Genomic DNA, 26,262 nt, shown 5'->3' on the forward strand with positions numbered 1-26,262 from the left:
GCGTAAATATCCTCATGGAGTATGTTCTACAGGATTTGTTGATGATCTGTTCCTGTGACTAAAGCCAAGCACCTCGGATTCTGGCTGGAAAACATAAGATATTTCCAGCCTTAAGTTGTAGAGACCGTCGATAAGGCAAGGAAGCCGTAGTGGCCGCCCCCAGGCTAATGTGTAGGGTTGGTGGACCAAGCACATCCAAAAGAAAAGTGTTTGCTTCAGTGGCGAGGTCAATCACCCTCTATGAGGTGCCAGTTTGGAGGCAGGCCTTAAGTAAAAAAGTGGCGTTGTTCAAGATTGAGAGTTGGCTTGCAATTGAAGTTCGTGTGCATACAGGATGGTCTCGACAGAGGCAATTTTTGTGATTGCGGCAATTCCGCTGCTGGAATTATTAGCTGAGGAGGTAATGTTAAGATTACTCAGCATACCTAGGAACCAAACGAAGAGGAACCTAATAAAGTGATGATAACAGAAGTGGACAATGTCCCAAACTGGTAGATGGATGAAACTGGTAGAAGAAAGACCCCTGCATGTATCTACGGCAGTGAATATGATACAGTGGACGATACCATCTTCAACTGTACACAGTGGGATGAAGCAAGAATAGATGTATATAATGTAATCGTGCAGGTGATGCCAAACAATGTACTCAAAGCCATGATCCATGGCTCAACAAACTGGAACCTGATTGGTGGCATGATCAGTCATAATAAAGAAGATGTCAGAGGAGATAGATGATGCATAAAAGCCAAAACATTGGTAAGAAGAAAGGTGCCTTGAAGGTAGGTCGGTAAGAATTGTACATCTGAGTTATACAAGGTGGTTTAGATCCGTGGTTGTACACATAAAAAAAATAAAAAGGGTTTGGTTATAACCATAACACAAGATTAGGGTTTCAATTAACCACACATACACATCTCAGGAATATTCAACCTGAGACTGTTCAAGACTACACTTCATTTAAATTCATACATATCATCCTCTGAAGTAATATCTTACGGTGCTTCCGGAGGCTAAACAAAAGAAAGAAAAAACGAAAGAGAGGTTATGTTGATATCATTCTAAGTTCAGTACATGGATTGTTACCTAACCTAAAGTTGCATCATCATTCTGATAACACCAAATAAAATTTAAAAAGTTTGTGATATCAATTTCAACCTTATAAATTACAGTCCACTTTGTGATTAATTTTCCCTTCACTTAAATCCTGCTAAACATTATTGTCATAAAGTTGTTTTAAACAAGGAAGCATAAAAAGTTAAAAGAACCAAAGTTTATTTTCTTTTCATTCTTCTTTTCTTTTATTTATGATTAACTCATAATCAATAATGTAATACACTTAAATAAAGATGAATATGAAAAATAATTATAATCTTACAACAGCTTATTAAACTAAAGGTAAATTCAGGTAAAAGATATGACATTTTATTAAAAAATAATAATTTATTATCAAAATAATCACAAGATATAAAATTATTACATCAACATTAAATGTATCACTTATATTAAGATTCAAAGATATTTTATTATACATGGTACAAGAAACAACAGTTTATGAAAATAATATTGGTGGGTTGAGATTTATAAACATTTTTTTTTTACATATTAACTTTATTTGTTAACATAGATATACACATTTAAATTATTTACAATAAATATTAATAATAATTTCTAGTTAATAAATTACTATACTCTAGTAAATAAATTATATAAACAATAATGTATGGATTTTTAAAAAAAATGTGCTGAATACAGCACTAGAAATTGCAAATTTAAAACTCTTGTAGCGATAATTATTTTTATGAAACATCAAGTGAGTTATACTGCAAAAAATTAAATGAGAAATCTGTTACAATCAATCTCAACTTCAATCAAAGATAATTACATAAATTATACATTATCACATATTACTATAAAATTACTGTAATTTATTTTTATAATATAAATCATGTACAGAAATCTGTTCTCATACAAATACAGGTAAAAAGAATAAATAAAAAAGTGTAGGCATATTTTTTTACATTGTCTTCTTTTAGTTTATCACTTGTACATAACTAATTTAGAAAAATTTACATTTATGTTATCAGTAATTGCATGTGTGTATGTCAAAACTAAGCTGTATAATTTTACTCATTTTAATTTATAAAAGCTAAGTATATTTATTATTACCTTACAATGTTGCAAAGCAATTTGGAAGAAAATTTAAATAGTAAAAAAATATATATAAGAAGAGTTTTCCAAAACATTAATTTTAAAATCTTGTAATCAATTACAGTTATGATTAAGAAAAACATTCTTAAAACTAATCTAATGTAGATTGTAAATTAAAAAAGAAAAAAAATTCCCAACACTCAAAATAAATTTTTTTCTAAGTAATAGTTTGATCTTTAATAAACAATTCTTTCAATTAAAAACTGAAAAATTATTAATCAGGTAATGAGATGTTAATCAGAGTGTAATTTAAATGAACATCAGCTATTTTAAATGTTAGATAGCTATTTTAACTTGCAAAACTCAAGAGTTCTTTATCACTGATCGTCCACAAACACTGATCAGGTTTACGAAAACTGTAGTGAATACTTGACAATCATACAAGGGATGAATAAACAAATAAATTTATATTTTTATAATATGCAAGATTTTTCAGAGTAATGAATAATTGTTGCAGAGTATGAAAACATATTTAAATAAGAATTTTGTTCAGTTGATGAATTCCTTTTTTCATAAGACTAGGATAGATTAGTTAATTAAAATTAACATGTTACACATCAAATATCTAAGTTGTTCTAAAACTTTTTAATACCCTTAAAACATGTCTAGGACAAGTTCACATTTAACATGTCTAGGACTTGTATTATAATAAAAAAAAGTACACGAATAAGGGGCAAATTGTGAAGGTCACACACAAGTGGAAGACAATAACTGTAAAAAAATACAACTAAATAGCTGAACACAGGACATTTGATGAAGAGAACAGATCAAAAACAGAGTAAAAGGAGAAGACAGATGAGGGAGGAGGTGGGATAAGGAGTATGATTTGTGTTTGCTGGACAAAACATGAAAAGGGGCTCACTAGTGTGACTGTAATGTTTTATAACAATAATGGTTATAATTTAAGATTTCGTTTTATATAAAGTACTTAATTATCTAAACACATATTTACGCACACACATATACACAAATTAACAAACAAAATCAGGGTTTTTTTTTCTAAAAAAAAAGCTCCTCATCAGTTTATTCTAAAATAAATACACAATTCTTTGAAACTAATTTGTAATTATTGTAATGTCTATTAAATGTACAATTCTAACAACAGAGTAAAATTATATCGGGGATTTGTAATTTTAAGGATGTTTTGTGCAGTACAGTAATGGAAATTAAATGTCATGAGTGAAGTTTTTTTTAATGTCACAGGGCTAAACATTAATTTAAAAATAAACTAATTAATATTATTACATAAATGTGCACAGCACACAGATTAAGTATGTGAACAAACACATCATTCGATTCCTACTGAGATTGAGATTCACTAATTTGTTTCGTATCAGTATTTGCTGCCATAGAATTTCTTGTATTTTTGTCACCAGTTGCCACTCCTGTCAATGGAACTTCTTCTGCAATTTCAGGTTTTGATGGGTGTTTTCTATCAAACACAAGCTGGTAAAAAACTGTTGCTAAAAATCCTGCACTCAGTGGACCGACCCAGTAAATCTGAAACATATAATTATGTAAAGCAATAAAAAAAAATTGATCATAGCAACAAAAATTAATTTTATTATTATAAATTATTGTTTTATTATAATAATTATTATTATTTAAGTAGCATTTAATATTTATTATTAAACAATCAACAATGGAATTTGTTAATTTAACTTTTTAACATTTCTTTTACTTAAATGGAAAACAACATAAAAATTTTTACATTAAGGGAATTCTCATATGGAGTTCAAAACATTAAACTATAAGATATTTATTTGTTATTAATTCAAGCTCTAAGTGTAACACAGTGATAACAAATTTTCAATTTTTTGATTTAAGTACTACCATTAAATAATTGTTCCCAATATTATTCCTAGTAAAAAATTTAGTAATTATTACATCAGAATCATATTAGTGTAATATTTTTTTAAACTTAATATCTTTTTATGAAACAGTTAATTATATCTTAAGTAGGTTTTTTACTTTGGTGCATTTCCCCAATATCATACAGGAAATAACAATTATTTCTTCAAATATCAAACAAGTACCACAAATTCAAAAAGTTTATAAGTAGTGTAAAAGCAAAATCAATAAAATTGTAAAAAATAAACAGTTTATCCCCATATATTCTCCATTTTCACATAACTTAACAATTAAAGAAAGGTCTTTTAACAACCAATAGAGTCCTGCTGAACGACCAACTTAACATCACATGCAGAAAAAATGTGAGTTACTAGCTATTCCACTTTCCACAGATCACCCATACCTGTTGAGTACAGTTACAAACATGTACAGTTTGTAACTAGATCCCATCTCATTACTAATGTATGTAATAAACATTATTTATCTGTAACAGTAATTTTTTATCTAATACTTCCATATTTTATGGTTATTATATATATGTTGCTCTATATAGCATATCCTAAATACTTAAATGATTATTAATACATACAGCATTCAATGTAAAATGTCACTTATTTTCTTTCTATTTTAACAAAACAATTAGTTGGCAGCATCATCTTAATCTACCATAAGCCATCCATTCATCTCATTAAAAAAAAAAGAAAGAAAAACCAAAAAAAAACAGATCCAATATAAAGATATTTTTATCTTATACATTCCCACCATTTGAGGAACATGTGTTCGGTAATCCGAGTTGTAAATTTCAAAGTTTTGGATATTTTTTTACTAACTTTAAGCTTGTGATTGGGGTTTCCTAAAAACACAGTGTTTTGTATTTTTTAATTTTATTCTATACTCATAAGTGCTATCAAAAACAATCAGTGGTTATAGAGTTTCATAAACTCTATAACTTTGTTAAACTTTTTGAGCTATTTCTCTTTAAAAATTTGTTTAAGTAATGATAAAGCATAAGTCTTGCTTTAAATTTAATATGGCAGTTGAGCCTTTTAAGCTTAATAAACATTGAATAATCATCAATAATTAAACAAGAAGCTTTTCTTAATTTCTGCAGATATTTTTCAAATAAATGCAATGGAAAAATCTTATTTCAAATTTATGGCAATTACCCATACAAAAAAAAAAATGTGACACTTGAGAGCAATTTTGAATGCCACTGGTTTCATTTGGAGATAAAATGACTTTTCATAAAGAAATACCTTATTGAACTAAATGTTTTTAAAAAATATATACATTTTATAACGAATCAAATGCAATGAGTTTCATAACTTTTGTGATAAGCTTCAGGTATATTCAATAACTTTTGTCTCATAGATATAAAATACCGATTAAAAGAGGCAGTACAAATAGTAGTCTGGCTACTTAAAAATAATCAAGTCAACCATTCCAAGTATTTTTAATCATAATCAAAAATTAGTTCATGATTTATCTTCTGTACTACAGTTAAATCTACTTCATCAATGAGATAAATTTACTACGTAAAGGTATGCATAATGGGTAAGGTAATATACTAAGAAACCTTGACAGAAATAAAGGTAGATGGAAACTCAGCATTATTCTCCTGAAACAGGAAAGATTGAATGTTTATAAAGTCTGAACTTGATAAAATTAATTTGCATCCTAAACCAAACTGCAAAAGGAAGGAAAACAAAAATTAATTATTTAATGGACTTAGATTTTTTTTATGAAAAATAATTAAATATAGTATAATATTTTATAACCTATAAAATAATTTTAAATATATATAGACTGTGTACCAGGAGAAGTTAACGAAACAAAAGGGATGATTCAGAACATTAAAATAAACAAAAAATTAACATGGACAAATGCCATACATTGTTTCATTTCCCTCTATCTGCCATTTTGTGTTTTTTAATAAAAATATATATCTTAAGACCAGTTTGAGACATTTTAGTGAAATTTACTGTACATATTTACCCAACAACTTCTTACACAAAATAAACAAGTTTGCAAATTTTACCTAAGAAAATTCCAAAATTATTATCATTAAAATTTATTTGTCATTAATAGCTCTGTAACTATTAATTTTATTGAATTATCTTTAATTAAATGAAATGTTAAGCCTTATACTGTTCAAATTTGAAATATAACTGAAATTTTTGAAGTAGATAAAAAAAATTATGCAATTGACAATTCTATGCATGTTCTAATAGTAAATATTATTAATAATAATAACTATTGTTATTAATTCTGTTAGTGTAGTGTGTATCATTATTATATATATATATAAAACACTCTGGCAGAACAGGGTGTTAAAGAATTTCATAGTCTGTCATCAGTTACTGCTTCATTTAGTAAAGAAAACATAAAAAAATAATTGTTCTCTCTCTCTCTCTCTCTCTCTCTCTCTCCCTCTCTGTGTGTGTGTGTGTGTGTGTGTGTGTGAACACATTTTATGTTGTTGCATATAAGAAAACTACCATTAATATCAGTCCATAGAGAAAACATTGACCATTCATTCTGGGCTAGAAAAAACATTGCCTTCTAACAATCTGACAGAAAAGTTGGGTTTCAGCCGGATATTTATTTTTTATTAGCCACAAGATTGTTAGGTTAATTTATTATGAAATGAATAAAATTAAACATCAGTAATTATTACCCAGTGTTTAGTCCATACTCCATTAATTAAAGCAGGTGCTAATGTCCTTGCAGGATTCATACTAGCTCCAGTAAGTGGACCCTGAAAAAATTAAAAAATTAATTTGAAACTAAAATTACTAAAATTGATATTAAATGCTTAACTATATACATCAGTCAATAAAAGAAACTAAACAATAATTAAAAATATAAAACAATAACACTATCAGTAGAAAATTTTTTATTGTACAATTTTTCATAACATGCTGGAAAATAATTTACAAATAAAATGTTTTGTATAATATTTCATGAAATATTTTTTAACATTATTCTAAATTGTTATATATTATTGTGTATATGTTCATTCAATATTATATGTAACATTGAATAATACTATGTTATATATTCAAGTAGTCACAAAATCAAAAGTTACATTGGTGGTACCTTTTCCTTAATTAAATTTTCTTTTTTAATAAAATGTATAATTTATTATTACAAGTTTTTATAATTATTGAATTTTTTTATTCTCTTATTCTAATGCCATTGAGTTATTACACAAAGGTAATATAATAATATTTTAAAACAGAAATTAAAATGAATACATTCTGTTTTATTACACACATGAAAAATTAATGAAAGTATACCATTCTCAGAGCTACAATTGAATTTTTTTTCAGGAGAATTTATCAGATAGTAACTGAAGTATAAATTGAATAAGAAAAAAATTTAATTTAACCGATTTAAAGAAATCACCACACTGTTTTGAAAAAATGTTCAATGCAAAATAACCAACCCCACTAGTATATATAAACTATTAATTAACTTCTCTTTTGTTATTGTATTTGCCCATATTCCCCTCTGTACTAATATGTCAAACACAAAAGTATAAAAACCGTTTACCACTAAGAGTACAGAATTTAATAATATTTCTTACCTTAGGCTTATTATTTTTTAGTACCACTTTCGAGGTTTTCCCTCATCAACTTTTCTTTTCTTTTTTTCTCAAATCACACATTAAATTCAAACATTAAAATTACAACATAAAAAATAATATGTTGTCAAAATATAAAGTTAAAAAATTAAATATTTTTTATTATGTGGCAGCCACACATACAGTACTTTACTGTATTCTCTAATGTGTTATTTGAAAAAAAAAAATTAACTGATGAGGTAAAACCTCGAAAGCACTATTAAAAAATAATAAGCATAAGGTAAGAAGCATTATTAAATTCTGTATTCTTGGTGGTAAACGGTTCTTATACTTTTATCTTTGATATAAAACTGTATATGAACTACATACGTATAGTTCAATAAAATTAAAATATATTTTTAAAAGAAATTTATAATAATAAACATGATTTAAAATTTTCCCTAAATAGTAAATAAACTAATTAAACGTTAATTTTGTTTAACCAGTTTGCATAAGGCTGAGCTTATGTAATATTTTTATCAAAAATAATTATTTCACCAATAAAGTGTAGATAGAATAAAATTCTTCTGAAAAGATTTCAATTAGCACAATCTTTTCTCATAGAAATAGCAGGTATTTATCTAACAATTTTCTTAGATAACTGAAAGATATAATTTAAGATTATCTTACATTACACTGCATCAGATCTGAATAAATTTTACTTCAGACTGAACGACAAATACCTAAAATTTGACAGATATTAGTTGGAAATGCTTAAAAAAATAACAAAGAGGGTTTGTTCTATTTTCAGCTCACCTAATTCCTTTCTCACCGGTATCCATTTCCCTTCATGTACTTCCACAGCTTTACCAACTGTAACGGTGAGTTTATTTTTGATGTGACTAACAAACATACTTTCTAGGTGCTTATAATTGGATTTCCTTTTTTCCAAAACTGGTTTATTTACAGTTTTACCGTTTAATAAAATGAAATAAAAAATTCTCATTATTACATTTAAGAGTAGTAATGCTGTTATTAACTGAACCTAGTTATCCAAATAACTAAAATCGTTTTTTTGCTGTATTCTGTATAATTTGGATTTCTGTGCAATATATTTTAGTTACACCTCCACATATAATTTCTCTTTATCTTGCAAACCAATATTTTCTACCAAAAATGGACTAAAAGGTTAGGTTATAATGAATAATAAGGTGTATCAGATCTGCATTAGATGAAACGAATTTTACTAGCTATGATCATAACATGTATACAATCATGGTTTTAATACAGTTTTCATAAAATAACAAGATGTGTTATCTATTTTCATTATACTGATTGCAAAATGAGATGTATTAGATTTAAGTAAGACTATAAATAATAATCACAAATTTATTTTATCCAGAAAATTAACAATTTTTAATTTCAAATAGGATCAAAATTTTTTAATATGGAAATAAAATAAATCTTTGAAAAGATAAAAAAAAAATCAATGTTTAAATTATTAGGAAACGTTATTCTTATCTATGGACAATTTATTTGCACAGAAATAAGAACTACGTACTGTAAAATCTAATTACTCAAACTCTTTTTTTTATTCATTTAATGCAAACAAATGGTTTCTTGACTTATTCGAAACTTAATATAGAAAAATAAAACGGAAATAAAATTAAGAAACCTGAGTACATTTCATTTATTTTGGCTTTAGAATAGAATTAAGATTTAAAGAAAGGTTGCACAAGTAGAGTGGAATAGAAAGAATGAATTGGAAGTGAGATTGAAATAGGAGGAATGAGGAGGAGAAATGAAACTCATACACTGAATTTCATTTGGATCCAGTTTCATACTGTGGACCAAAATGAAAACAACAAATCTGAAGATAACCAAAAGCTTTGTTTACCCAACACAATACTAAGAAACATGATTCATTTATTAAAATGTTTACAGAAAAGACAGGCTTTATTAATTTAATTCTTGCTTGTAAATTCAGCTCTTTAACTAAATAGAGAAATTATTAAATATAGCATTATCTGTTTTATTGATTAAATTAAAGCTTTTTGAGTAATAATTATACTTTATTGCCAGTTGAATATTTTTATTTTTTAATTCTGATGTGGACACCACATGACTTCCATGTACTATTAAATTATATATACACATTTTTTTTTAAATGAAAGGTGCATAAAATTTTATTTCATTAATAACTTTTGATATTTTTTGATTTTTTTTATTATTGAATTATTACTTATTGTAAAACTTGTTTTACAATCAGAGGTTAATAATTATTAATAAATCAATATATTTAAATTAAAAAAAAGGATATGAAGTCTGATTCGAACCGATGTGTCTTCCCCTAGTAAGACCAAAATATTTCATAAATTAGAATTTCATTTGGCTATAAATCAATTAAAGTACCACTTGTAACGTATCGTTGAAAACCTCTCCATGAGGACTTATTACTGCAGTTAAGAAAGGTCCAAAATCCAAATTCTTTTGGATTTTGGGCCTTTTTGGACACTTTTGGTTCAGTAGATTGCATTCAAAATGTTAGGTGCACAACTAGATGTTACAACAGTCCTAAACTCAAAATTTCAACATCCTACGGTTAATCGTTTTTGAGTTATGCGAGATATGAACGTACATACATTCGTACGTACAACGTTATGCCAAAACTAATCAAAATGGATGCAGAGATGGTCAAAATGGATATTTCCGTTGAAATCTGAAAACCGAAATTTTTCGCGATCACAATACTTCCTTACTTCGTGCAAAGAAGTAAAAAGGCAGTTATCAAGGAAAACCTCTTATTCAAACTTTAAAAGATACTGAATTTATAGAAAAAAATTAGAAATATTTCCATAGAGCTATGAATATTGCCTCTTTTTTAATTAATTAACTTATAAAAAAGGAGACAGTGATAAATTTAACCTTCATGTATGCGTGTGTGTATAGAAAGAGAACGAGAAGGAAATTGTATGTAACTTTCCTACAATCCAAAATTAATGGTTTGATTTAATAAATACTGACATAATAAAATATAATTCAAATGAAGAAATCAATCAGATTAATTAAGCTAACCCATAACGTTTCACTTAATCACATGGTAGGCTGCCCTGAGAATCATAATTAGATCCCTTGAATCATATCCAAAATTAAACTTTTACTTGCATAATAATATTAAATAATACAACATATTTTTACAGTAATTAAAGAATCAAGTAGACAAGACATTTTCAGTGCATTAATATAACACTAAAACTTTAATTGTTCTCATAGGTAACTAACTTGCATAACTCAGTTACGTACTTTCCATTAAGTCATTTCAGATTATATCTTTAACTTATACAAAAACGTATTCAATTTTAGCATTTAATAATTAATGCCGTCAAACGTTGTAAGTTTGATTTCGAAAAAAATGGGCATTTATTTGTACTTGATGCGGGCACTTCCTAAATAAACATTACTTCCAACGTTTATGACAATAATATTTCAGAATATATGTTAATTCATTACTCAAACAAGAGACGGAACTGCTCAGGGAGAAGCAATTCAATAATAGAGCTTTAGAAGAGTTCTACAGCCTTGTAGAATAGCATACAGATCCGTAAAATTTGAAGTAATTTTGCCCAAACATAGACCTAATAAAATTTCGTCGGAATTTTGTTAAAAAAGAAATTTGTTTTAATTACAAAGATGGAAATGAAAAAGGTCTTACAATGGGTAATTTATATTGTCTACTCGACACAAAAATCAGCGTCGAATTTACAGTATTTTCTTATTTTATTCATAAATTGCGAAAAATATTTTACAAGTCTCTTTTCCATTTTAAAATTCAAGGTATATCGATTTTAGAGGTCCAGAGTTTTATGTGCTATGTGAAGCCCCGGTTAAGTACCACGGTAGCAACCGTCGTGTCGTCCTATAACTGGGTTTACGATCCAGTCAACGAGAGAAGAGCGACTGACTCGGTGATATTTTATTTTTTACGACGACTTCCCCCTCTAGTACTAAACAACACTCCATACTCCTCTAGCAACGAAAACCGAAAGTAAGCTACATACATATATCGCAATGATAAGCTCAGAAGCAATTTTAAGAGTTATGATCCCAAAGGCCGTTTAAAAAGCCCAGTTGGTTCCGAGATTCATTGTAAAACATCAATATGTTCACCTGCACAGAAAACGAGGGATTGTACTTAAGATCATTCATTATCTTTTTCTACCTTTATCTTATTACCCACTTTGTCATCTTATAGGCATTTTATTGATAAACCTGTAAAATGGCAAACTCGACTGTAACATTTATTCTAATTAACACACTACAGTTTATCTATCGGTAGTCTTATTACCAGCGTCTAATAATTAAAACCACATAAGAGTATATTTTATATAATAAATACGGGGAAAAAATAAACATAAGATCAAACTCTATCGATCAATTTAACGTTTAGTCTATAACGACGTTAATACAAAATCACGATAACTAATAATTCAGATTATGTTCAACAAATCTGAAAAAGAAAACCATACTACAAAATAACGCATTCAACGGAAAAATATTAGAAAATTAATGCTCCTTTTCGTACAGCCATTGCACGAAACTACGAAATATTTACTACTTTGCAGCCAATAGAACTCAACTATTAAGCTACTATACTGTTTAGATATTCAAAATAAAGAAGGAAAGACTATGAAATCATTCTATAAAGATTTTGCTATTTTTCAAGCGATCTACAAAATTTCTGTGACTTGGAAAAATTATACATATTACATTTTTTAGATCAAAGTAAACAATTTTACAAGAAAGATTGCAGACGAATGTTGATAAATTCAATTGAAGTTGCAACTTAGGTGCAAATAGTAAGTGAAGTTTTAGGACGAAAATATTGATGAACGATTTAAATGTGACGAGGTAACGCCGATTATTAATTTACGTCCTCTTTATTAACTATACGCTAACGCCTAATTACAGACGCTTATGTGAGATTAATTTTTTGTAATTTAGGAAAATTAATAAAATCACGAAGTTATTAACTAATAATTATCAACAAGCAGAAATTGTCAAAAAATCAGGAATGGCCATCAATCTACCGAAAGAAAAGCAATTCTAAAAGTCACAATATTTCAAAGGGTTCCGTGCTGATCATAGAAGCATTTTCTTCGATTATTTCAAGACCTAGGAGTAAAAGTTATTACTTAAAATGAGTTTAACTAACTTTACATTAGTTTATGAAAATCTGTAATTAATCAACCTAGAAGACGTGTCCAAATTATATTGTCTAAAATCTATATATACTAATTTACTCTCGGTTGCATAAATGGTAGCGTTTGCCTCTACACTAAAGATATCGGGTTTGATTTCCGACTAAGGAGTTTAGAATATATAAATCAACCCCCAGCATAATCGCTGATGACCTTGGAGAATGGTGCAACTAAAAAAAAATTAATTAACGATGGTGTTTTTAATTTATATGCAAACATTTTTTTAAAATTAAAATAACTGAACTTATTATTTTATTGCTTTTTAAGTTAACAAATTAAAAGTTAAATATTTTAATTTCTCCAACTTACAGCATGTAAATGTTTAAATAGACCAAGTACCATCTTGATTAAAGAAAGCTCAAAATCCAAAAAAAAGTTGGATTTTGAACTTTTTCTTAACTACAGTAATAAGCCCTAATTGAGAGCTTTTCAGCGATATATCATAAGTGGTACTTATTTTCACTGGTTCCAGAGTTATAGCCAAATGAAATTTGAATTAATGAAATATTAGACCTTTGAAGCCGGTTTGAATCTGACTTCATTTCCTTTTCTTTTTTTTTAAATTTAATTATATTGACTTAATTATTATTATTAACCTCTGATCGTAAAAACGTTTTTACAATAAATAATAATTCAATAATAACAATAAATAAAAAAAAATGATAAAATCAAAATGTGTATATGTAATTTAATAGGTATATAAGGAAGTCATGTGGTGTCCACAGCCGATTTTTCGTTACATACTAAGTAGGAAAATTTCTTGCTGATTTGGTGTCTTGTAAAAAATATACTCTTATTTTAAAACTGTAGAAGCAGTTGGATGTTCATGTTTATCAGGGAGATAAATTAGTTATTCTGTTACTATAACCCACTGGTAGATAATTAAATTATTCTGGTATCAAATATTAATTTTAATATATTTTTAAATTTAAATTATGAATTTTTAATGAAATAAATTCAGTCTCCTTCGTCAAATATTACTTATAACATTAATATGTTTAATATTAATATTCATTAATATTAGTATGTTTTATCCGTTGTTTTTTGAGGTATTTAGATTTGTTTCTATATTTGCATTAAATTTTTAAAATTTTAATATTTTCTTGATTAGAAAATTGTTGCCTACTTATTCTGATATGATTATATAATTATATTTTTGTTTATTACATTTACAAACTTGTAAATATTGCTAATAACAGTTTTTAAATTTTCTATCAGTCATTCTAGTACAGATTATTTTTTTTTTTCATTTTTCTCTCCACATTCAATTTTTTAGATTACTGCATTCCAATAAATATTAGAATAAATAGATTTAGAGTTATTTTTATTCATTATTTTTAAACGTTTTTCTTCTTTTAAAACATCTTTAAAGTTAGATAATTTTTTGTATACATTAACTTTAAAAATTAAAGGAATTATTTATTTGTGACTAGTTTTACAGTGGTATGAATATAGATTTATTTTTAATTGTTGTTAATAGTAAGTAATTAATTTTCAATAAATGCCCAGTATTATGTTATTTTTTTATGTCAATATCCAAAAGTAAAATCTTAATACATTTAGAATACTTTATTTTTTAAGTATTGTAAGTACAAATTTAAGTTTTTTAAGTATTTTTTTAAGTACAAATTTTTTGTTATTGTTTGTTTAAAATGTAAGTATTCTATTGTATGTTGTTGAAATTTTTATTATGTACAACGAACATATCATCAAATCGAATCTAAAATTGTATTTTTTAACTTAAAATTAATTTTGTATTCATCATTATTATATTCTAAAATTCTTTGTAGAAAATGTCAGTATTTTTTTTTTTTCAAATGAGAACTACTTAACTGAAAACCAACCCTTCTCTTTCAAAACGTAAAACTGATTCAAAGAATGCAACTTTCTAATTTAGACTACTTGGTTGATATATATTAATTTTATGTTTAGGTTTTATAAACCTAACATTTAAAATAGTTTTCACAAAATATGACTACAAAAATAACCCCAATTTATAGAAATAATTTAAATTAAACTGAATAGCGAAAATAGTATAAAATAAAAAATTTAACTTCATTGTTTATTAAACAACAAAAAAGAATAATCTTATACTCTTACTACACTTATTTAAATTTGTTAAATATCCTAAGCTGGAATTTTCAAAAATTAGTTTGGATGATAAAATTTAATAATTGTTATTATTAAACAAATTTTTTGTTATTGTTTGTTTTATTTTTGTGTACTCTTCAAACAATTAATTTTCAGTTTTAAAGAGTTCAAGAGTTATTTCTTATAAACTGATCTAAAAATTTAACTCGCTGGAATATACCAAGATTCCATTATTTACACCAAAATAAGGTAATAGATTAGACAAGTAAACTAAATTGAACTTTCAAAAATGAAAACATATTTTCAGATTTGAGAGATAATCGTTATAGTTGCTTCTTATCGTTATAGTTTTGTTGTTAAAAGTCACTAGTCCTGAAGTACATGTAGTTAAGAATACATACGTGATTCCAAATTGCATGCCAATCTCTGGGGAGATGATTCAATTGCAAAAGATAAGAAAAACGTTCATATAAACCTGTCAGAAAACGATTCGGCTCGCAAAACATTTAGCCTTGCTCTCTGTCCCACCTGTGAAATTAAACCGTACTAAAATTCTGGATAAAAATCGAGTGGTAAATTTGGTGCTTTGGTAATTTATGGTCTTTCATCTAAGAAATTGAATAAAAGTGGTCCCAGACCTCTATCTTGCTTTGTTTTTAAGAAAAACGGGGTAAACACGAAACGTTTTTGTCGGAAAATAAATTTTTTTTAGGTTGGAATAAAATAACTTTGTTAATTTATCAATAAACAAAAAAAAATTTTTAGTTAACTCTGTAGAGTATTTAATTCTGAAAAAAATTGATGTAAATAACGTCTGTTAAAATTAAACATAAATGTGAGACTTTCAATTTTAATGAAAAACAAAACACACAAACCGGATTGGAAATCAGTAATTAGAATATTACTTAGGAAATCAGGATGATGTTCAAATTTTCTAATTAACCATCGATGAATTTTATCTGTATCAAAATCAGGTGGTAATAACTCTTGTACACGTGTTGTATGGAACGGGTATAATTGTTCTCGTAAAGTTCGCCACACACTTGATTGCAAAACATGAAAGCGATGTGACAACTTTCTGGTGCTAGGAAATAATTGTACAGCATTCAATATTACTTCTTCAGCGTTGGCATTTCTCACAAAACATTCACACCAGTATCGAATCGTTGCAGTTTAAGCATACCTGTTTCTCGAACTTGCCTCTCCAAAGTCTCAAAACGTTTTACGATCCGGTACTCTTCGATCTGGATAATTTCCCCGTATTCACAGCAGCCAGTCCATTTGTATTTACCCTTTTTTTTTCTCCCCTACTCTCCCCGACCGGATATCCAATTAAGTACTCAGTCGGGGAGAGTGTCCTTTTACTCTCAAAGGAGGCGTCCCCCACCCGCCGGCTATACGTCCGGCACGGCAGGTTGGCCTCCCCGGTCTCGGATCTTTTGTTTTACATTGCCTGCCTCTAATCCCCCGCTTTAGAGCCAAGGTCCGGCTATGCCGTCCCCCAGCGCCTCAGCAGGGAACCGGGACTCGGTCTTTACGCCTTTGGCCTCTAATCGACAGCGCCGACCCCACAAAGAGCCTAGGCTCCCGCAGGGACGACCCCGCCGACCGGGACTTGGTCTTTTATTTTAACTCAAACTCAAACTCCCCTGGAGTTCACCCCCTTCTCAGGTACCCGCACACCAAGGCGTCCAGGCCCTCCATGGAGTGACTGTCCGCCCTACCCTACTGTTTATACTCCCATTCTTCTGTCTTCATCCTCTTTGGCCCGCAGGACCTCCCCGGCGAACCTGCGGAACCATTCCCAGTTCTCATTGTTGTACCCCAACCAGTTTATGAGATTTTCTGGTGTAAGACCATTAATTACTATTTGACCTCTGTTAACGGCCCATCTTAGACATATAAACAACATATGTTCGGCATCGTCGTTCTCTGGACAATAGATGCACTGCGGGGTGGCTCTCTTCCCGATCCTATACAGATACTGATCGAAAGAACCGTGCCCCGACAGTAACTGTGTCATGTAAAAATTGACATCTCCGAGTCTATTGTTATTCCAGGTTTTAATATTAGGGATTAGGCGTCTGGTCCATTCTCCCACTCTGGACCCTGCCCACTCTTCTTGCCATTCTTGTTCTATAATCCCTTCCATCTCTTCTTTCGACATACCGCTGTGTCTGAGGGTTCTGGCTTTTATCTGAAGGTCTATGGGTAGGACCCCGGTCAGTACGCACAGCGCGTAATACGATACCGTACAGTAACTAGCAGCTACACGCAGCAATGCCAGTCTATGGACACTTCTCAACTTCTTTTTATTTCGCTGTATGTTCATTGCCGCCCCCCATATGGGAGCCGCATACAGTACCGCCGAAGTGATAGCCGCGGTTATCAATCTTCGAATAACCATTTTAGGTGTGCCGTGGTTTTGAAATAATCCTCTTAATCCCTTTACAGCAGGAGTAACTCTCCCACAAATCATATCAATATGCTTGCTGAACCTTAAACTTTTGTCCAGAAGTACCCCCAAGTATTTTGTTTCTTTTACTTCATCAATTCTCTGTCCTCTGATATTTAGATTCACACTTCTTAATGGTCTTCTACCCGAAAGGACCAGGCAACAGGATTTATTAGGAGCTATTTCTAATTTGTTATCCTCCATCCATTCATCTATTGTTCTAAGCGCTTGGTTTGCCTTGTTCTCCAGTTCATTAATATCTCTGTCTTCTACTAATATTGCGATATCATCCGCGTATCCTAGTATCGATACCCCTTCGGGGTAGTTCAGCCTGAAGATTTTATCATAGAAAACATTCCATAAGGTTGGGCCAAGGACAGATCCCTGCGGCACCCCTCCGAATACCTGAAATATCGCTTTCCTTTCTAGGGTTTTGACCTCTATGAACCTATTTTGCAGATATTGATCTATCTGATTTACTAAGTATTTACTTATTTGCATGGCTTGAAGCGCCTCAATGATGGCTGTCCAGGGGACCGTACCAAATTCGTTTCTAACATCAAGCATTATGATCATGGGGATTTTTCTAGTCCTCCATGTACCGCTTCTGCAATTTAATGCCCAGTTTTTTACCTTCTCGACTGCGGTCACCGTGGACCGTCCCTTTCTAAATCCGTATTGTTCCGGATGTAGACATTGTTTTTCCTCTATTTCCTCTCTAAGTCTATTTTCTAACAACCTTTCAATTACTTTTCCCATATTATTTATGAGCGTAATCGGTCTATATGCTGTGTTCTCTTGAATTTGTCCTGCCTTTGGGAGGAAGACTGTTCTTGCTTCCTTCCAGCATTCAGGGAAGCTTCTATTTTGTAGGCCGTAGCTGGCTACATCGACTATTTCCCAAGGTACGATCCTAGCTATTATCTTAATGATGGCCGCTGGGATGCCATCTGGGCCGGGGCTTTTCTTATTTTTTAATTTATTTATAGCTTCCATGACCTCTTTTTGTGTAAATCTTCCTCCCTGGCATTCTATCACCTCCCTATTATATTGCTCCTCCGTTCTGGGGAATAACTTTCTGATCTGCAACGCAGCCGTTTCTTCATTCAGTGTCGGAGCTTGTCTCCCAAGCCGCTTGGTTACTATTTTGAAAGCCTTTCCCCACGGATCAGCATTCAACTCCTCGCATAGTTCTAACCATTTCCTTCTTTTGGCCTGCTTTATGAGGAAGTTAAGCGTCTTTCTCGCTTGCCTATATTGCTCTGTCGCAATGTTACATCCTATTTCCGAACCAACTCTAGCTCGCAACCTCTGGGGCGTCCTCTTGTGTCTTTGCATAATTCTACGCTGTTCCTCTTATCTCCCTGGACCACCAGTAGACCATATTATGTTTAATATTATTTCTCCTCGGTATGTTCGCCATCTCTTCTTTAACTATATTTTGGAATATTTCAGGTGTTATCTGTGTACTATTTCTAATTCTATTTGCCGCATTATTAGCCACTCTATATATCTGTTGATCAGACAGTCTGATATTGTTATTTATCTGTCTTATTTCTGGCCGTTGCTCTCTGAAGTTAACAAAGATGGCTCTGTGATCGCTGGCTGTTTCGTCATTAAGAATCATGAGATCAGCTGCATCAGTGCGCATCCTTCCATCAATTATAACTAAATCCAGGACCGATTGATGCCCTCTTGCTTGGTAGGTGGCTGTCCCGTCATTTATACATGTCATTCCTGTCGCTGTCAGCAATTCCTCCAGGAGTTTTCCTCTAGCGTTCGAGGAGACCGCTCCAGCTAGAACAGTCCTGCAGTTAAAGTCTCCAAGGACTACTATTCTCTTCCGAGCTTGTATAATGACTTGTTGGAGGTCAAGGAGTCTGTTCTTAAGAGATTCCCTGCTGCAGTTAGGGCTGATATATACACCTATTATAATCTTATCGCTTACCTCAACAGCAATGAGTCCGTCACCTCTACCATACAGATCATAATCCACATTTCCAACGATCTTTCTAATTGCCACATCACCATTCCCATCGGTCAGCCACTGTTCTCTGGCCGCCGAATACACATTAGGTTCGGTGGCCACCAGGAAGTCCGCTTCGTATCTAGCTGCTATTTCTATGCTCAAATCACTAGAGAGTAGGCTCCTGTTATTATTAACTAGTATTACTTTAGTCATGACCTTTGTTACAGCACGGGTTCCCGGTCCTATGTGAAGTGGCTCCACAGTCCAGGCATATGGTCGCCTCCTTGCAATCTTTAATTACATGGCCGGGTTTACCACAGTTGAAGCAGAGGTTTGAACGGTCCTGGCCTCTGCACTCTCTTCTGCTGTGACCGACATCCCAACATCGATAACATTTCTCTATATCCGTCCGGATGTAGGCCCTGCAACTCACCCACCCTACTCTCAGCCTTGCTGCAATTAATTTCGTTGCATTCCTTTGACTTGTGACCACCGTGGCATTTTTTGTGTTTCCGAATGCCTCCCTTAGTGATGTGACCTGACGTAACATGGCATACACTGGTAAACATTTGTATTTACCCTACCATAGATTGACAACACGTTCGTCTCTTTAAATGAAAACAAATTTGTGGTATCATCCAGTGTGAATGACTGACCGAACAGTAAGAGCTCAAACACCAGCTTAAACGAATATTCAAATGTTAGACGGTAAACTTAATGTTGATCAGCTGTTATTACCAACCTAAGAAAAAGTAAAACTTTGTAATATATTTTCTTTCAAATCTATTTTTATAATTTTAGCATTTGTATGTAAATTATTCTTTTTCAATTCAGTTTTTTATTAAAGTTGAACATCACAAATTTGTGTTTAATAAACATTATTTACATAAATTTTTTTCAGAATTAAAATCTCTACAGAGTTAGCCAGAGATTTTTATTTGTTTATTGGTAAATTAACACAATTATTTTATTCCAAACCTAAAAAAGTGTATTTTTCGACAAAACGTTTTCGTTTTTTACCCCGTTTTTCTTAAAATCTAAGTGAAATAGAGCTCTGGAACCTCTTTTATTCGATTTCTTAGATCAAAGACCATAATTTACCAAAGCACCAAATTTACCACTCGATTCACATCTTTCCAAATCAGCAGATTTGGAATTCAAGAGTTCCAGCATTCAAGTCCTACTAAAGGTAGTATACTTAGTATTCAAATACTAGATTGTGTTCTAGACCCGTGTTCTTTGGTGGTTGGGTTTCAATTAACCACACATCTCAGGAATGGTCAAACTGAGACTGAACACAACTACACTTCAATTATACTCATATATATCATCCTGTGAAGTAATAACTGAACGGTAATTCCCGGAGGCTAAACAGGAAAAAAAGGTAATTGAATTTAGTTGGATTTACTTGTATACTGTAAAAGTATAGTACACTTTTTTGTTTAGTCCCGAAAATTACATAACATTTATAAAAATTACATTACATGTGACTTTAAACATAAAAGAGTGAGAAAATTAATAAGAGAAAAGGGCTAATTTTGAGATTCCGGTATGAAGAACATATAATAATACATAAGAGAAACTTCTTTTCTTCTATATACTTCTTTTCATGGAAAAATAATTATAACTTTTGGAATAGATGAAGCCACACACACACTATTTTATAATATTTAAGTAATAAAAGATTTTAAATAACCAAAAATTATATCCAATATTAAACAAAGGGTCTTTGTCCAGTTATATAACTTGAATAACAACAAAATAAAACAAAAATTAGAATGCCTTACTTCATAAAAATGTGGGCAATTTTTTGCAGTTACTGGTTGATGTATATTGTCCAGTAAATAAGTATTTAATCAATGGATATGTTTTATTTGCTTTATTTCACATACCATATTATCTAAGAGTATTGAAAACATCAGCCTACTTTTTAAGAAAATACAGCTTTATGTTATCCTTCATCTAGTGTTGTTTTAATTATTCTCATACGTGCGCTTTAATTACATGGTTAAGAAGAATTTTTTCAAACTGGTTGCAGTTATCAGAACTGAAAAAGTTGCAAAAAGATTTCTACAGATCAGAAGATTGTTGTATAATCCTATATGCTAATGGGCATGATAATTTATTGAAGATTACTCCTATCAACAGCAATAGAGTTATGGAAAAAGTATTTTTGCTCATTCACCGCAATTCAGTAAGAAATGTAGTTTAAAGGTTCACAACTGCCCCTCAAGATGATCTTTTCAACTCGTGGTTATCAACATGAACTTGTAAACTATTAGTTACATAAATCTGTGAATAAAAATATTTGTTACATTTCAAGCAAGACAATTAATTTCATCTGAAACTATATATATACATCTGTTGGCTAATTTTGTTTAGAAAATGTATATTTTAAATACACAATTCCGAACAGAATAATATGCCACAGCTTGTTGTAACAGAAGAGAGAACTGAATATGGTAAACTAGGATGGTTTAGGCACATACATAGAGTGCCAAGTGATTAAAATAAAAAAAAAAAATTTTAATTAAAACACAAAAGGAAGAAAAACTATGGGAAGATAAGAAACACCTACACATATTTTTAAAGGAAAATTTTAAAAAGATTACAAAAGTAGAGAAAGTTATTAGAAAAGAAAATTGTGGAGAGAGAAAGAGAGCTAGGTTGAGTTATATAAGTTGTACTTTTAACCCAGAAAAATGAAAAATGAAGCAATAATGAATGTTAACAAAAATAGAACCTTAATCAGAATAATTAAGAAAGGAAGGCTAATTAGCCTAGACCTATCATGAAAGAGAATAGTTAATTAAAACAATGCTAGAAAGATCAGTAGTAGGTCCAAAGAAAAGAGGCTAGAAGATTAAAAATGATAACATCTAAAGAGAAATTGAATCAAACAAGAACTAAAAGTTTAGCTGGAAATATAAGAGAATGAAGATGAACATGATGCAAAGGATTTATCTCAGGATAGATAATCATATGATGATGAAAATATTAAATGTAACTTCGAATTTTTCTGTTTGAATGGGTCTTACAACCAAAAGGAAATAAATTAATTGTTTGAAACTGCCTTTTCCCAATCCAACCTAATAATCTTCTTACAATTATGTGTAATGAGCTGGTCAGGGCTCACTCCACTCATCCTTCCTGTCTAGCAAGCGAGCTCTGCCCTATGGAATATTCTTCATTATCTTCATGGTTGTGGGAATAATACTGAAAAAAAAATTAAAGCCTGAAAAGCTCTCTTTCCTTCAACATTTTCCTCATCTTCACATAGAAGCTCTGATATTCTCCTGCAGTAGATGATCATACCCCTTTCCATTACCCTAGAATACCTTATATCTCAGAAAGGGATCGAGATAAGAGACTGAAAATCATATATGTTATAAAACAAATAGTCTATTATTTTTATGTCAAAAAACAAAAACAGTATTAGGTCATCATCCAAGAGGAAAAATTCACTTCATCCCCAACAGGGTAGCGCCTAAATCTATGGCTTAAAACCTTCTTTGGGATAACACAAATGTATCTTGAAATTTTGAAAGTAATTGGTCGCTTGGTTTTTGCATGATGCTGCTGTTGCAAACAGACCGAATTGCCACAAACTTTCACATTTATATATTAGTTAAATATTTTTTTAACTTTTGTGATTTTCATAACAGAGGATTGGTAAAAACTGAATTCATGCAACCTCTACTTCTTTTTTTTATTTAAGAGACAGACCATCAATGGCATAGGTACTAGCATTATTAAATACAAGCAGCATGCAATTATACTCAATATTTAGTAAACTTTAGTGATCCACAGAAATGAGGTTATTAGATGGTTTAGTTAATTTTTTAAAACTCTTGAATATTGTTGCCACCTTGCAGAACCAGTACAAAGGTCTTATTTCTTCTATTTCTTCTTTGTTTTGTAATAACAATACTTTGTAATTTCATTTTTTATGTACTGGATGAAGCACTGGTTCATTTAAAAGTTATTTTTAGGCTGTCATTTTTTAAAATCTCAGAAATGTTTTGGTTTTTTTGCAGTTTTACAAAAAGTAATTAACGGCTTTAAATGAGAGTTCAATCTTTCTTAATTTCTTTTTACTGGTTCAAATGAATGGGCATTCAATCCACAGATAATTTTTAGTGAAGCTTAATCTTATTTTAATTCTCAAAACTTCTAATGTAATCTTGTTACTTGTAAATGTAATGTTCTATTGTAATTTTAACATCATTGCTACCCTACTTAAAAACTACCTTAATACTAACCAGAATAAAAACCATTTCTATTACAACAATTTTAACAATGTATTTATTTATTTTTTGTTAGGTATATGTAGGTATATTTTATTTATATTTTAACATTATATTTTTTCTCATACACATTCCTCCATGACAATGTAGTGATTATATATCTACCTTTCTTTCATCCAGAAAGTTCTGGATTCAAATCTCTGCCAGCTTTAAGTCAAATTCTAACTGGCTTTTTTTCATTCATTACAACTTCATCTTTCATTATCAACTGGGTCAATCCATTTGAAGTGACCTAAGAATGAAAGATTTGTCCAGTAGTTTATTTATCTATCTCTCTTCTTTCTATGAGAAAATTACCAATGAAGTTGAACATGAAAAACAGTGAAATTTCACTTTTGGTAATCTTTTCCAAGAGGCAGGGATGGCATACACAGTTTGAATTATTCTTTTATATGTAGGTATATGTTAGTAGTTTTACCATAAATAATATTAATGGTGATATACTTAAATTTTTATCAATTTTTAAAAACTAATTTTTTTTTAAATTCAAATTTTGGTTTCATATAACTCTGATGGGGCTGGTGATAATCTCAAATTTGCACAACTTGCAGTGTTTTTGTATGTGTCTATGGCAAATAAAAAGGTTTCTTAGGTATTGTACTAATAAAAAAGTTATAACCTCTGAAAAATCATGAAAAACCTGTTAAAAGCAATACCATTTTGACTCACTAAATAAGTGCTCCAAGAGGGTTTCTTGTCTTCTTGGCACTTCAATATTTTTAGACTTATTACTACAGTTGAAATAGACTTGTTTGAATGTTGTGTAATGTTTATTTGTAATGTTCATGTTATAACAGGCGCTTGAAGTCATTTTCCAATCATCAGGAAAATTCATGTTGCAACATGCTTATTTATGCTTGTTGCATCATTTAGCTTTGCAGTTATAGACTGGTCAGTCTGACATTAGTCAGTGACCTGTTCATATCTACAGATTGTCTCAAATTTCATCCTGTGTTTGTTTGGAAGTGTTTATTAAATAAATAAATTTTACTTAATAATATTATATTTGCCAATTTTTAAATCAATTTTTTTATTATTTTCAAGTAATCTCACATAAAACAATGAAAGAACAATGTTTCATAGGAATTTATGTAAATGAAGGGTGTCATAAAATAGTATATGGTACAGTGCCAAAAGAACTCATTAAAATTTTAGTGATGAAAACCAACTTTACAATTTTTACATGTTAATTCAGTTGTCACTAGTGTTTGTAAATATAATGAAAAAACGTTTTTGTCTAAATTCACTCACCTGTATGGACAGTTCTGTTAAAATCCTTTGAGAACAAATAAAAAAGACAGTTAAAAAAAACTTAAGACAAATAACATTAGAACAAGTTCTCAAGGAACACATTTTTTCAAATTTAAATTTAGTTCCTGGAACGTCTCTTAACACAAAGAGTATATTTCCTCAGCAGGACAAAGAACTATTTGAATATGAAGACCAAGTCCAATATATTGCCCCACATCACAATACTGAAAAATTGGTTGCTGCTTGTAGCATTTTGGGTATATCACCTCCTTCAAAACTGAAAAACTAACTACAGTGACGGATCGTTCTCACACAATTTCAAGAGAATTATCAGAAGAGATATCACAGCTGTTGATTAACCACATTAAATAATAAGCATTCATTGCTACAAAAACAGGCTATTTCATTGAATAACAATTAAAATTTTGTTATAATTCATTTTTTCTTCAATAGTGTTTACAAAATTAAACCAATTAAAAATAAAAATGAATTCTTGAAAAAAAATGTAGGCTACTCATTGAAATCTCAGTTTGGGCAAGTTTTATAAGCATTTCTGAATCAAAATTGTATTAGGTTACTGATATTGGTTACGTTATCATTAAATTACGACCTATCATTAATAATTTTTTTAAAATATTGAAAACAGCAATTTGAAAATATCAAAAAACATCAACATCAACTCAAATTGAAAACATGGGGCTAAATATATAAAAATATGTAAAGTGCAAAGAACACAAGAAACCCCCTTGCAGCAGTTATTTAGGGAGTCAAAATGGTATTGCTTTTAACAGGTTTTTCATGATTTTTCAGAGGTTATAACATTTTTATTAGTACATTTCAAGTATTTCATTCTTCCAGGACCAATAGTTTTTTATTTATGATTTTTTTTCGTAAACCCTTACAATCACAAAAATAGGTGTGTGCACTATAACAAAAATGGTCACCACAGGTAAGCTGCTTAAATAAATAAAAAAAAAATAAATAAATAAAAATAGTTTTAAGGTCCTGAGACATGGATAAGTTTCAATTTTCTCTTAATTGGTCAAACAACCACCTTATGTTTTTTGGGACACTTCAAATGGATTGACCCGAATGTAATCGTTTGGTTAGCCTGAAGTTGATAAATAAATGAATTACATTTTAGGATAATCTAGAGTATAGAAGATTTTTAACTCACAAGTAACTATCAGATTTTTCTTTGGAAAATTAACCGTCTACTGAGAATTAGAATATTTTTATTGTATAATTTTAATGTTTATATATGTTGTCTTCTTAACATAATTTCATTGATAATTTCTTTTTAGTTA

General features: G+C 30.0%; 1 protein-coding gene across 7 annotated transcripts in view; it reads right to left on the reverse strand.

The window, feature by feature from the left end:
* Nucleotides 1–1,426: 1,426 nt before the first annotated feature.
* The window catches only part of LOC142319528 (aquaporin-like), a 246,385-nt gene continuing 221,549 nt past the window's right edge, over nt 1,427–26,262 (reverse strand). For all 7 annotated transcript variants that reach the window (XM_075356908.1, XM_075356909.1, XM_075356910.1 and 4 more), the window contains 2 exons: nt 6,737–6,817; nt 1,427–3,708 (listed from right to left, as the gene is read on the reverse strand). In XM_075356908.1, the coding sequence (XP_075213023.1) occupies nt 3,508–3,708; nt 6,737–6,817 (282 nt within the window). In that variant the 3' untranslated portion in view covers nt 1,427–3,507. The remainder of the gene's footprint in view (nt 3,709–6,736; nt 6,818–26,262) is intronic.

The sequence above is a fragment of the Lycorma delicatula genome, chromosome 2 (genome assembly GCF_047948215.1).
Source record: "Lycorma delicatula isolate Av1 chromosome 2, ASM4794821v1, whole genome shotgun sequence".
NCBI lineage: Eukaryota > Metazoa > Arthropoda > Insecta > Hemiptera > Fulgoridae > Lycorma > Lycorma delicatula.